General features: G+C 41.6%; 2 protein-coding genes across 2 annotated transcripts; both read left to right on the forward strand.

The window, feature by feature from the left end:
• Positions 1–4,480: 4,480 nt before the first annotated feature.
• On the forward strand, positions 4,481–8,658 carry asb10 (ankyrin repeat and SOCS box containing 10). Its single transcript, XM_070919631.1, has 5 exons — positions 4,481–4,799; positions 6,023–6,290; positions 6,793–7,297; positions 7,856–7,969; positions 8,473–8,658. Exons 1-5 carry the CDS (start codon positions 4,481–4,483, stop codon positions 8,656–8,658), a joined length of 1,392 nt encoding a protein of 463 aa, XP_070775732.1.
• A 2,698-nt stretch (positions 8,659–11,356) lies between these two features.
• gbx1 (gastrulation brain homeobox 1) lies at positions 11,357–13,055 on the forward strand. Its single transcript, XM_070919586.1, has 2 exons — positions 11,357–11,807; positions 12,541–13,055. The coding sequence occupies exons 1-2, from the start codon at positions 11,357–11,359 to the stop codon at positions 13,053–13,055; spliced, it is 966 nt and encodes a 321-aa protein (XP_070775687.1).
• Positions 13,056–13,715: the final 660 nt, after the last annotated feature.

A 13,715-nucleotide genomic window follows, 5' to 3' on the forward strand; every position in this document is an offset into this window, starting at 1 on the left:
ACTAAACATCCCCAAAGTGTCTCGCTTCAAGGCAAGTCAGTGGCTATAGCTAGCTAGCTAGCTAGTTAGCATGTCAAGTCACCAAAAGTGAATCGGTAATATAGCTAGCGTACATCATTGCGTACATCGTTGTCACGGTTGCCCGCAAGTCTAACTTACCGTTGCTGTTTATCTGTTAACACTAGCCAAACTTTGAAACAAAAACAAAAGTGTCATTTGACGACGCTTACAAATGATTTGAAGATATTTATCCAGCGGCAACAAAACAAATATCCCACCTGCGACAAGTAAAAAAAAACAACACAAATGTGTTGAATATGAAGAAGGGACTGTTCAAACAAAGATGGCAACCAGAAGAGACATTTCTTGCTCGTTTGCTGGGCCACAAGAAATACCAACTGATACAGGAACAAAATGATAAATTAATTTGGGTGATTTGTCCAGCAAGATGAGAAAAGAGAGTATATATCTATACTTGGCTGAACAAGAGAGCCACAATATGAGAAACTGGTCAAGAATACGTTTGTGCCAGCTGGATAGTCTTCCAGGGATCTAGAGATGTCTTTAAAACTGGGGTAAGTGTTGAAAAACAACCTGCAGTTTTTCAAAGTTTGGCTTTTATGTTTGACTCAATTGCTATCAACATTTATCTCACATGTGAAGACAATGAGAAGTAAAAAAAACTGTTTTAGATAATTATTAGGTTTTAAAATACAGCAATGGTCTGTTTTAAAAGTAATCTGTTTCATCTCTGACGCATTCATCCAAACCCTGACAAGATCCATTATTCAGTTAGCTTTAAAATTGACATATTTATAAACTGACAGAGGAAATAATGCAACATTATATCCTTGTTATGTATTCTAATCAGCCGTCTAAAAGACGAGACTGTCAACTGAATAGTACTTGATTACGGGATAATGACACTAGCGTTTGCACCAGTCCAATCTGCATAAAATGGAGGAACTGATAAAGGTCTCTCTAATTAGGATGGTGTTTACATCAGGCTTTACATACACCTATTAGGCGACCCTTGTCAGCATCCTACAAAGCCGGGCTCACTGTGATAATGCACTTGGAGGTGACTCCCCCCACTGACTGTTATTGTTGAGAGACCCATTTTAGATGTTTCCCAGTATTCTTGGTAATGACATGAAATCTACAGATGTTATTATGAGGGTGATACAGTCTTTGATGGCAGTGACTTTGTTCATGATTATCATGGCCATTTAGGTTTTGTATCTTGCACCCTTCCCCATATCCCCTCTCATGCCCGTGCCTCATGGTAGTCATCGCTGTCTCCTTTAGGCAGACTGCTATGAACACATTATGGATGGGTGCATTAGTGAGTGATGCAGAGCACGGGCTGGCTTGCCTTGTTTTCGTGTGAGAGTGCATCATTAGAAAATGTTCCACTTGGCAGGGAAGCGCGTATTAACTGCAACCGCAATGAAATGAGGTTGTGATAGATGGTTAAAGTTATACAGGACTATTAGGTTGAAATATGAACCTCTCAATTGTCATGATGAAACAGAGGGCTATTTGCGTGGTGATCAGTGCATTGAGAGACAATTGGAATCTGCAAAGACCGATACAATACATTATAGGTAGTGGGCTCAGAGCTGAAAGAGTACAGAAAAAGTAATCATGCTTCCACAGAATAGTTTGGAGCTACTGTTCAATTCAAGGCTCTATAAATTCATTTAGGGTCTCCACCAACATCTCAAGCATCGTGATGAGACCTGGGGGAGATTTGCAAACAGGGCACCTTGCCTAAGCCCTGTTGTGGGCTCTGATGAGCCATATATATGGAAGTAAACCAGTACTGATTGTTATCAAAGGCGCTTTAATGGCATCGACGACTTAAAGCAGACTGTGTGTGTCTAATTTAATGTGTCCGAATGGAATGTCGGAGTCAATATGAAGAAAATTAAGAAAATTACAATAAGCCCAGATATAAATCAGAGCCAGTAGACAAAAGCATGAACGCAGCAACTAGCTTCCCTTCAGATAATGTCGTTAGCCAATTAAACATGCTCATTATCTCTTATCATGTTTCCATGGTGACCTTGCAGTTATTCTGCCACCAGTATACAAACTTCAGACCCTGTTTCTCTTTAACTCCCTAGGTGTGAACTGAAATGTGTAAATTGCATATTAATTGCTCTGCACAGAATTGCCCATATTCCAGACATGATCACATAAATCATTAAAATAAGAAGCACCTGATGGATGATTGAGTGCTCTGATGTCATGGTGACGCTCTCTCTAAACTTAGACTTTCTTTGGGTGCACTGACTCTGTCTTAAACTAACAACAGATCCAATTGCAAACCCATTAGCATTTAATATTACTGTAATTACTGTGTACATTTCATTATGTTCTCAGTATATTAAATGGCTGCTCAGTGTGGAGGGAGGGCTATAGTTTAATCTCTTTCTGTATTACTGTGTGCCACAGTACTCAAAACAGCATTAAGAGGCACATAATCAGAGGGAACTAATTGCCTATGATTGCATAAATGAAGTGCCTCACTCTCATCAGGGCTGTTGCTGATGTCCAGCCTCTTACCGCCTTGGGAGAGGAAGGCAGTTGACCACAATGCAGAAAACCTTGGAGAGACAGCTACTGGTGGGTAATGTGAGGAAACCAAAGATTTAATATGTCCACGGGGGGCTGTGAGGGCAGGGGATGTTACTACTGCTGATGTTTCTTGTTGTCATCAGAGTTGCCTTCGCTTCACAGAGGAAAAAAAAAAAAAGAAAAGAAAGAAACATGAATGCCCACCATTTGAGAAATGAATTTATCGAAGTCGCTGTCTTTTTCCCCATTAGTAAGTGTTTAGTTCAGCGTTTTAAATAATTGCGTTACCAGGAATGATATTTAAAATACATTTGGGAGTCAATGAGGCGGGAAAGTGCCTACATGTTTTGCTGATGACACCCGGGCCATTTGGAAGACATCAAAGTAGAGAGGAGGTAGCCCAGATGCATATTATAAACTCATTATGTATATCATTTAAAAGGATGTACTCCAGCCGCAAAAACAATATTCCTAGTTTCTCTCTGGTAATGTGTGTTTTCAAAGTTGAAACTCTTACTCGCCTTCAGTTTAATGTGGCATCTATTACCAAACTGTAACATAAAATAAATGACCTTGATTTCCATACCAGTCATTATGGTATAGATGAGATGCAGCGATGCCTCTGTGATTTCAGATGGGAGAGAAGGTAAAACCTCTCCACAAATATCATGTATTTCTCCACCTGTGGTGCAGACCTTGTTTTCCACAGAGCTTGCAGGCATCTTGATGGACTGGTGGATAAAAAGACATGAAAATATGTGTGTTGTAATCCGTTGTGTGTCCAATACAGCACATGTTAATGGATGGTGATAGTGAAGTTATGCAGTCTCCATATATGGAAAATAAAAGGTAACTGAGTCACCCTTGCCAGCCGTGAACACCTATCCTTGGTGCCTAGAGAGGTAAAAATGGGACCAGTTTTGCTACTGGGTACAAATTCTACCAGCAGTGGAAAATAGTGGTCTATCAGTCAAAAGAGATGTTTGTCAGATGCCTAGTGAGTAGGCTTAAGAGGCGTAATTATGCGCCGTCCCTCCACCATCAGAACACTACACGTGCGGCAGAGTGGCACAGCGGATGCCAGTCATTCAGCCTAATGTTCTAATGCAGGGAGCCATGTGGATACATAAAATCCATTAAAGCTCTTGAAAAAAAATATTGAGCAGAAAAAGACATTTTGCAAACACACACTCACAGGGGCTTACAATAGGGCATTCTTATTTGCTCTTCCTCTAAAGAAAATGTCAAGACACCATTTTATAATACAAGTTGTTTTTGAGTTTATCAGTGAAAGCTCTGCTGGGAATGGTTAAAGTTTATGATCCAGTGACTTGCCCCTTTATATGGACTATTCTTGCTCAGCACTTTTAGAGTAGGAGAGGTGGTAACACATTAAATATATCTGGAATGAGCCATATTTTTGTGCTGAACTTTAAAATATGTACATGTAATGTTATCCTCCCATTTGCTTCTGATTCAAGGTTTTTCAAATAAGATACTGTGTAATATAAAAAAAAACCATGTTCTATCACCCCAAAAGCAGCATGCATAGCAGTTCCAAAACATATGTTTATTCAACTCATTTAATACTTGCAGCCTGACAGACACTCTTCATGGCTGTAACTTTACTGGAGGCAAATAGGAGAGGCTCAAGTGGCTGCACGTGAGACATAAAAATAGCATTACTTGTCACACTGCAGGGAGTGTCTCATACTGAATATCAAAACAACTCTATGAACCAACCCTGTGAACAGCCGGCAGGCACACAGTGGACATTAGCCAGAGAGAGGGAAACACAACAGAAACAGAGAGACAAGCCTTTTTAGACGGGCCTCCCTCACTTTATCATACACATCTTACACAACTACTTTTCTCCGTGAGAGGCAAGCCATTCAGCATGTCGCAAGGCAGCTTTGTCTTCACACCCATGGCCTTACGCTCTCTTGAACTTGATGAGGACATGCTGGAGAGATACAAGTACAAGAAGCAACTGGCCTCCCATCACCTCAACAGCTACATGTTGAAGAAGGAGGCCAGGGCACCGCCAAGGTACAGCACTGCCCTACCACCAACTGTCTGCCAAGATGTGGTCGTCCAGAACGCGGTGTATACAGGAGACTTGGAGGCTATGCAGCACCTCTTTCCTAGAGGATCCACAGCAAACCTCATCATTGAGCCACAGGGAGGTGAAATGCGCTGGGTGGCCACAGGGGAAGGTAGGAGACAACATCTGGCTTCAGGAATTCATTCAGGAATTCATAGGATTTGGCGCAGCTAGGTAGCTTTATTGTATTTCCTGGAGATTATCATTGGAAATTAGGACTTCTAAAAGTACTTTTTATTTTAACAGAAGTGACAGACATTACCTGTGTTGTTGTGGAAAAGAGAGAAAGTAAATCACTGCTTTAAAATGATTTTGATATGCAACTGGTGCATCTCACCCTGAGGCAGTATTTAAAGACACTGATGCAATATTTATAGAAACAGAACGGCAGACAATGTTTATAGAAACCATCATATGACCACCACATAATCCGATTCAATTGTGGCCTTTTGCTTAGGACAAAATAAGCTGTTTCCTTTTTTATTTTGCGGAAGACTAACATTTTGTCAGTTTTGGCTTGATGAGCCTGGAAGTTAAGGTTCCAGACTCCAAGTTAAAAGTTTGGATGTTACCAGAAGCATTCTATTTGTCAGAACAATGTGTTTCTCCTAAATGTCTCGAATGTAACACAGCCTTGTCCGTTGACTTCAGTGGATTAGCTGAATCAGTGGGCAGGTGAAATTTAACTCACCAGTCATTGGTTCCCATACCACTGCACTGGAAAGGTTCACTGGGTCAACCAAAATATCATATAACACCACCCTGAAATAGCCCTGTCTGCACAAACAACCTGCATAAGCGCTTATTTCCTTCAGGAGAAACCACCCAACATAAACTTTAAAAAACAATCTAGTTTGCTCTGGTATGGCGTATTCAGCACCTAAGATTAAGTGGCGCAAACAAAAGACGTACCGCAACGACGTGATCGCCACAGCCAAGGCCTCAGGTTGTGTCCTGCAGTTCTGGAACTCTCTGCTTGTGGGCGATGAGCTGACGATTCTCAGCATTGTGGACGACGACGAGTATGACTACCTTATTGATGCCATTTATGACACAAGCAACATAGAGGAATGGAAGAACTTCAGATTTAACTACAGAGGCCTGCGTAGGTTTATCACAGCTTTTATTTTATATCAAACTGGCTACAGTTACAGAACAAAAGTTATGCTCTAGGGTACCAAGGTCTTTCATTGAGTGTTATTGAGTATTTTCTTGAGTCATGCAACCAGTAATACTAGAAATAATACCACAAAATACTTATACCTGACATGTCTGCCTATTTATAGTGATCCTAAGGGTTGAGCTCACAGTTAACTTTTTACTCCCTGCTGGCAGGACTATGGTCACTGAATTATGAGCAGGAGCTGACCACACCACTTCACATCACAGCTGGACGAGGTTTCACAGACTGCCTGAGGCTCCTGCTGCAGCGTGGGGCCAATGTAGACCTGGCACCTGGGGGCACCACCGCCCTACATGAGTCCTGTGAAAACTGCCAGCCAGAGTGTACCAAACTGCTGCTGATCCATGGCGCCAACGCCAATGCTGTCTCTGACGACGGCGTTATGCCTTTGCATGTTTGTACAAGCCCTGAATCCCTTGAGTGAGTAACGCAGAACAAAACTAAGTGTATGTCAGTGCTTCATCTAATTCAGTGATTCTCAACTAAGGGTACTTGCACCCGCGGGGGCACTTCCACAGTTGCCAGTGGGTATGTAGAAAGATTGTGGAATAGCTCAGCTAATTTGAAAAAAGAGAAATTAGGATTTGGTGTTTAGCAGCAACTGCAGGCATGAGTGACATTTACGGGATAAAGGTAACTGGATCTAACCTGCTGACAAAAAAATGGCCCAGCCTAAACATATACCATTTCAGGATCACTGTCTTGTAAGAAAATTATTGTAACAATATCCACTTTTAAATAAGCAATGGTGTTAAATGAACATGTTTGGGACCTGGTGTGTGGTGTTGATGAGGGGGTACTTGAGCTCATCTGATAGGACTGTGAGTCAGACAAAAAAGGCTGGGAACCACTGATCTAACATATACATGGGAATACAACTTGGGTTATATTACAAAACAAGGCTCTGTAATTCTGTCTGCAGATGTGCCAAATACCTCCTTCAGTATGGTGCAGCCATCAATGGTCGCACCACAGATGAAGGCGACACTCCCTTACATGTGGCGGCCAGGAACGGCCTCCCACACCACACTGAGCTCTACCTGGGCTATGGAGCTGCTGTGAACAAACAGAATGAGGAGGGTCTCACACCCCTGAACGCTGCTTGTTCACAACCCCAGGAGGTGAAGGACCTTGAACGTTACTTCAAGGTGTGCCAGATGCTGCTGGGGGAAGGAGCTGACGTCCACGCTGTGGACCAGGACAAACACAGTCCTTTGCACATGGCCTGTAAGAATGTAAATCCAGACATAGTGGATGTGCTCCTGGCTAATGGGGCCTGCGTTAATGAAATGGACTACGGTGGTGAAGCTCCCATGCACAACATCCTGAAGGTGGTGTGCTACAAGGTTTCCCATCACCCTGAGAGGATTGTCCGTGCTCTGCTCAACCATGGCTCCATTCGGGTGTGGCCTGGAGCTCTGCCCATGGTAGGACATAAGAAACTACATGTTATCTAAAAATACTGAAGGATAAAACGTGTGCACCTGCATTTCATGTGGGCTAAAGCATTCCAGCTTGGTTTGTAGCCATATACTGTATTTGCAGTCTGAACCAATTACTCATCAAGGTGGCTCATTTTGCATAATTAGCAAGTACTGCACATGTAACACCTTGAGAAAGAGTCTTGAAACACTAAATTGTTCCTTGCAGTATCCAAGACTTCACAACTTCACATTCAAATCATTCACATTTCATGACACAACATGAAGTGTTGCACTCTCTGCGGGAAACAGACTACAACTATCAGTGAACCCACGTGCACTAGACAAAATGCCTGGTTCCTAATTAGGCAAGTGTTAATAGGAGATTAATTAGCACTAATTGCATAATTTCCAGTTAAACCCCTGGAGGGAAGACCAATCTGTTCATTTCACAAGTGTTTAATTACTTTATTTCTTCAGTTCTATGGAGTCACAAGCTCGCTCATGAACTTAGATGATGATTATATGAATCGCTTTGCTCTGTGTTGTTGCGTTCCTTTTTAGGTTTTGAAGCACTGCTCTGAATCTCCACGCACCATCGAGGTTCTTCTGAACGCCTATAGTCGGCTCAAAGTCACAGATACCTGGGTCGAGGCCGTGTCATCGGAGGTGTTTAAGGCAAGCTCGTTGAATAGTGAATTCATGAGTAGGGTTTAACCAGTGTGGGTGTTTCAAGACAATTATATGTTATGTTTTTTATATTGTACCATGTGCCTTTAATTGAAATCTTCTTTTTCTTCTTTCATTTCATATTCCACTAAAATAATCAATACTAATTAAATTAGTTCTGATAGTTTAACAGCTCTTAAACTTCAGGTGACCCACCATATATATTCAATGTTGGGAGAAACTCTGAGATACGTTTGACCTTTAAACACAGGATACATTTGCAAAAACATCAGGATGATATTATGAATAAATCAAAATATGGACCACACAAACTGAGCGATATTTGATACTCACAAAGGTCCAATATCTACAGTAGTTCCTTACTGAACGTTTATGTAATCATTACTGCTGATTCATTTCAAACTACTACCAGGATTTACTGTAAAGTGAGACACATACTATCAGTTCAGTACCAAATGATCTCATGTTCATCTGTGTTTTTATCCAACCAGGAGCACAAAGAGTTCTATGAGTCAGTCTTCTCCTTGGTGCTGACTCCTCGCTCCCTGCAGCACTTGGCACGCTGCCAACTCAGGACCTTCCTGGAGGGCCGGGTACACAAGGTGGTCCCCAAACTTGATCTGCCCACCTTTGTCAAGAACTACCTGCTCCTGGAGTACAGAGGCTATGTCCACTGAAAGCACTTTGTGTAGTCTTGTGTTAGTGTGTTAGAGTCCTGATGAAGGTTGAGTGCTGCTACATGTGAGGAAGGAGTAACTGTTCACAATATTAATAACAGTCAAGATCATAACTGTAGCACTATACACCAGTGCACTCAATATTTTTAAATATTTGTGCCACACATAAACAGAAACAGCTGCTTGTTCTCTGCCACTTTTATTCCAGATCAATCTTTCAGCAGTTCCATTGTTACATTGTTTGATTTTGCACCACAAGAGGGAGCTATAGACTAGAGTTGATGCAGTATTTAGCAGGTAAGCAATTGTATGTTTTATATTTGATTTATTTCATGATCACATTGGGTTTTTTTTTTTTACTTCTGCACTTGATAGTAAAGATGCTCAGATGCTTGTATTTTTATACATAATAATTATCATGGTGGTTTGATGTTAATGTGCATAGTGATGATGTGTTGTACACTGAGGATTGCTAGAAAATGTTTGCATAAATAGTTATTGATATGATTGTAATTAGGTGTTTTATAACAAAAATAGGCTTGATATAAAATAAGATATTCCACTATGGCCATGTAATCTAGTCATTGTTCTTTTATTGTTTTCAGTCTTTTTAATTTTCTCTCTTTCTTCTCTGATGCCCCTGTTTACTGCTCAGTGTCGTTTTTCTACTCACGGTTGTTTTTGGAAAGAATATTAATATAGAAAATGCAAAACAAAATAACAAATTCAGATGGTGCCTTTGTGTTCAAACAACATTTAATTAAAAAAAAAAGGCAAGTAGAAAGTTCAAAACAAAACAAAAATACATTAAATGCTGAAAATGATGAATACCGATTGTAATTTGTGCTTTTATCAAGACAATCCGATCATGTTATTCCTCTTTAACCTGCTTATTTGATTCAGAAATCAATGACAAGTTTTGTCGAAAACGACAAAAAGACAAACGACAAAAAGTCAGTAAGTTGCACCTGTCAATCTCCCATCAGGCATTTGCGAACAAAAAAGTTAACTTGTAGCAAAAATGACAATTATCTGCAGATCAATTCACCTTATTTAAAAAAAAAAAACTATTTTGTTAGAACAGCTTGTAGAAGGCATTTTTTTTTAATTAGGCCTACTTAAGTCATCCAATGTTAGACTTAAATATTTAAAAAGCCAGAAAAATACATCAAAATTATGAAAACCCCTTATTAATGTAAATGTGTATGTTACTTAAAATGTGTTAAAGAGGAGCTGTGCAACATCAGAAAGAAAGGGGGAGAGAGGAGCTCGGCAAATGGTTTCAATAGATCAAAGAGAGGTGCTGCTGAAGTCACTTGCAATTATAAGAATTAGCCTGGCCTGGCCCTCCACTGCTAATCAGAGTCGGTGGCGATATGTTTATGCCCTCATGCAATCAGACGACCAGTTGGAGAGCCCGGGCACCCAGGACTCAATAGGGCTAATCATCATCAGCTCCCATTGCCGTTTAAAAGGTGAAATGATCTGCGATTAAACCAGTGCTTAAAGAAAAGAGAAAAGTGATTTTTTTTTCTCTTCTTTCTCCACATGCATTTTTGATCAGGGATAAATTACAACTCCCAAAGCGCAAAGCAAAATGTGTGCATTATTTAATTTATTTAAAAAACAATCCTTTGGGGGTCATTTGGTTGACAGATAATCAGTAAGAGACGTTGAAGTTTATAATTCACAGCTTTTTTTTTTTTCTTTTTTTAATAAATTCCCCCGGGTTCAAACAAATCTGACTTTGGCCACTGTGTGTCCGTGTCCACCCTGCAGTTGACCTCGCATAAACGTCTTTTATCTGAATCTAATTTCGCGCAGAGTATCTCTCTCCAGGGAACAATTGTTGCGGCACTTCTTTTTTTCCCCTGAAGCTCAAACGTATTGTTTTTAGCCGCGGAGAAAAGGACAGAGAGCGGAGAAACATCTGCCTCTCCTCCCCTCCTGACTCTGATGCCCATCGGCCCCAATATTTCAACAAAAGCCACCGTTGTTTTACGCTGTCCCTTGAATCCAGAGTAATTACTTATCATCAATCAAAATTAATAATAGCTGATTGGGTTGGTGTGGTCAACGATTATAGAAGGGGAAGGGCTGGAGCAGTCTCTCACACCGTTTTGCAGTCAATGGTGAACCTGGCAAAAAAGGGAGGAGGGCTGGAGGGGGGGTGCGACCCGTCTATTTGGTCTCCACTGGGAAACTACCGCCTCTCAAGACGGCCAAAAAGTCAGAGGCTGAATAAGGAAATGAAGCGTAATTTGAGGAAGATGGATGAGCCCCCAGGGAAACACCCCCTTTTCATTCCTCTTGTATTGCAGATGATAACCAATGCGCTCTCGCCCTCTCTCTCTCTCTGCGCGCACACACACACACACACACACGGTGCAGCGGAGAGGGGCGGAGGGAGGAGTTGCAACGAGGGGAGAGGTAGATAGATAGAGAGAGCGTGTGTTTATGTCTCAGTGTGTGACAAATAAGAGGGAAAAGGTAGCGGTGGGGCACACAACAAAGCGCCCGACTGACTGACGCATAAAGAGTGCAGAGATCCGGAGGAGCGGTCCACTCACAGGGATGACAACACGGCAGAGGATCTACTTTCAATCCGCTCCGTCTTTGCTCTGAAAGTTTTGCTCGTCGCAGAGGAAAGGACACCTGCTTTCAAGTTTCCACCAAATAAAAAGTGTTCGCCTGCAACATGCAGAGACCAGGCGGCCAAGGGACGGCGTTTTCAATCGATTCCCTGATAGGGACCCCACAGCCCAGACCGGGACACCTGCTCTACACGGGCTACCCTATGTTCATGCCGTACAGACCTTTGGTAATCCCACAAGCTTTATCCCACTCGCCTTTATCGTCTGGTATACCTCCACTCGCGCCTTTGGCTTCTTTTGCGGGACGGCTCACCAACACGTTCTGTGCCAGTTTGGGACAGGGGGTGCCCTCCATGGTTGCGCTCACCACGACGATGCCGAGTTTCTCGGATCCTCCGGACAGTTTCTACCCACCACAAGAACTCCCAGGTCCCCGTCTAAGCGCCGCCGATCCCGGAGCGAGGAGGCAGGAAAGTCCGCACTCTGACGAACTGCACAGCCGGGACAAGGGCTCTGAGCTGCTCAACTTCTCGGAAACTTTTCAAACAATATCAGGTAAGCTCGGCCTCATTACTTATTTATGGTGTTTTATCAGATCCAAACCTCAAGGCTGTTGCGTAAAATGTGACCACTGTGCGTAAAGTGCGTTAAAGCTGAGATTGTTGGTGTTTGGCCTCAGAGATACACTCAAATGAAAAGTAAAACCCATCTTATATGAGTTTTGTCACCGTTGCAGGGTGACAGAAATATTAACGACACGTGTGTTACAGCCCAAATTCTTGTTGATGCAACCTGATGACAGTTAAACTATGAAATCTGTGGTTCCAGATAAATTCATGTTTTAAAAACAGGCTGTATCTGAAATTATTTCTGAACTGTTCTTCAAGGTATTATAATGATAACAGATTTGAGAGCATGCTTAACCACATTTTAAGAAAACTTCAGTAGAATTATTTTGTAAGGAGATGAAATTAAACCTGTTCTAAGTTGCCAAAAACTTGACAGAACAACTCAGTGTTTGCAAACAGGACAGCTGTAATGCCACAACATGAGTTCAGTTAATGTTACTAACATAACATAACAAAAAAAAAAAAAACAACAACAACATTTTGAGTGTTTTTCAGCAATGCTGTTCTTGGCTATTATCTCTACCAGCCTACTAAAAACGCCATGATTGATGTCTAACATTGTGAGACTTTGCGTAATGGTCGCTTGTGGCTTGCAGGCTCATGAACAAGTGACTCAATGTTAATGTGTTTGTTCTGTTTTTTTTCCCTTCCTTTTTTAGGTGAGACCAAACTGTACAGCTCAGACGACGAGAAGCTGGACCTAAAATCAGCAGACACGGTGTGTAGTGACCGAGAGGACAGCTCCGCAGACAGCGAGAACGAGAGTTTCTCGGACGGGAACAACTGTGGCTCCCTGTCCCAGAAGAGCAAACTAAAAACCGGCTCGCAGGACGCGCTACCGACCGGCAGCTCAGCGGGGAAGAGCCGGAGGAGACGAACAGCTTTTACCAGCGAGCAGCTGCTCGAACTTGAAAAGGAGTTTCACTGTAAAAAGTACCTTTCTCTGACTGAACGCTCCCAGATTGCACATGCACTTAAACTGAGCGAGGTGCAGGTGAAGATCTGGTTTCAGAACCGCAGGGCCAAATGGAAACGGATCAAAGCCGGCAACGTTAACAACCGGTCAGGAGAACCGGTGAGAAACCCCAAAATCGTGGTCCCCATCCCCGTGCACGTCAACAGGTTTGCTGTGAGGAGTCAGCATCAACAAATAGAGCAAGGGACCAGGCCCTGAACTCAGATGAAAAATCTAAAAATATTAACAATAAAGAAACACTTACATTGAGACTCTATGTTCCGCTGATTTGTTGAACGCATGAAGCACAAAAAGGAGGATTCGAATATTTTGTCTGAGAGGTGAGACTGAGCAGAGGAGAAGCTCGCAGACTGATCAGTTATTTGGCAATATGCTGTCATTTTTATTTATTGTTCTGTGAATATGTAAATATAAATGGGTAAAAAAAAAACTGGTACAAATGGGCACTATGAGATGAGACTGTAAAGATTTTTTAAGTATTTATATGTAGGGCCAAAATGTTCTGTTGGTTATGTGCATGTCCTCATTTGGTGACGTTTTGTTTTGTGTTTCGTACAATTTGTTGAGCACATTTTGCATGTAAAGACGTTTTTACATTTTGTTTTGGCAACTGTAGGAACCACCTTTGACAACTATTTGTGAAATTTAAAAAAAAAAAAGAGAGAAAAGATGTGAAGGAAAATAATGACCAAACAAGGGACAACTGTAAAGTATATTGGCCTAATAAATCGCTTTATACGAACGTTGGGATCCAGATTGAATCATTGTTGTTCAGAGAGTAGAGTAACTATGTTTTTATGTTTGCTGAAATTATTATCTTAGAATTATTTTATCTTTCTAAAATGAAAGAAATGTGAC

The sequence above is a fragment of the Enoplosus armatus genome, chromosome 14, assembly GCF_043641665.1.
Source record: "Enoplosus armatus isolate fEnoArm2 chromosome 14, fEnoArm2.hap1, whole genome shotgun sequence".
In the NCBI taxonomy this organism is placed as follows: domain Eukaryota; kingdom Metazoa; phylum Chordata; class Actinopteri; order Centrarchiformes; family Enoplosidae; genus Enoplosus; species Enoplosus armatus.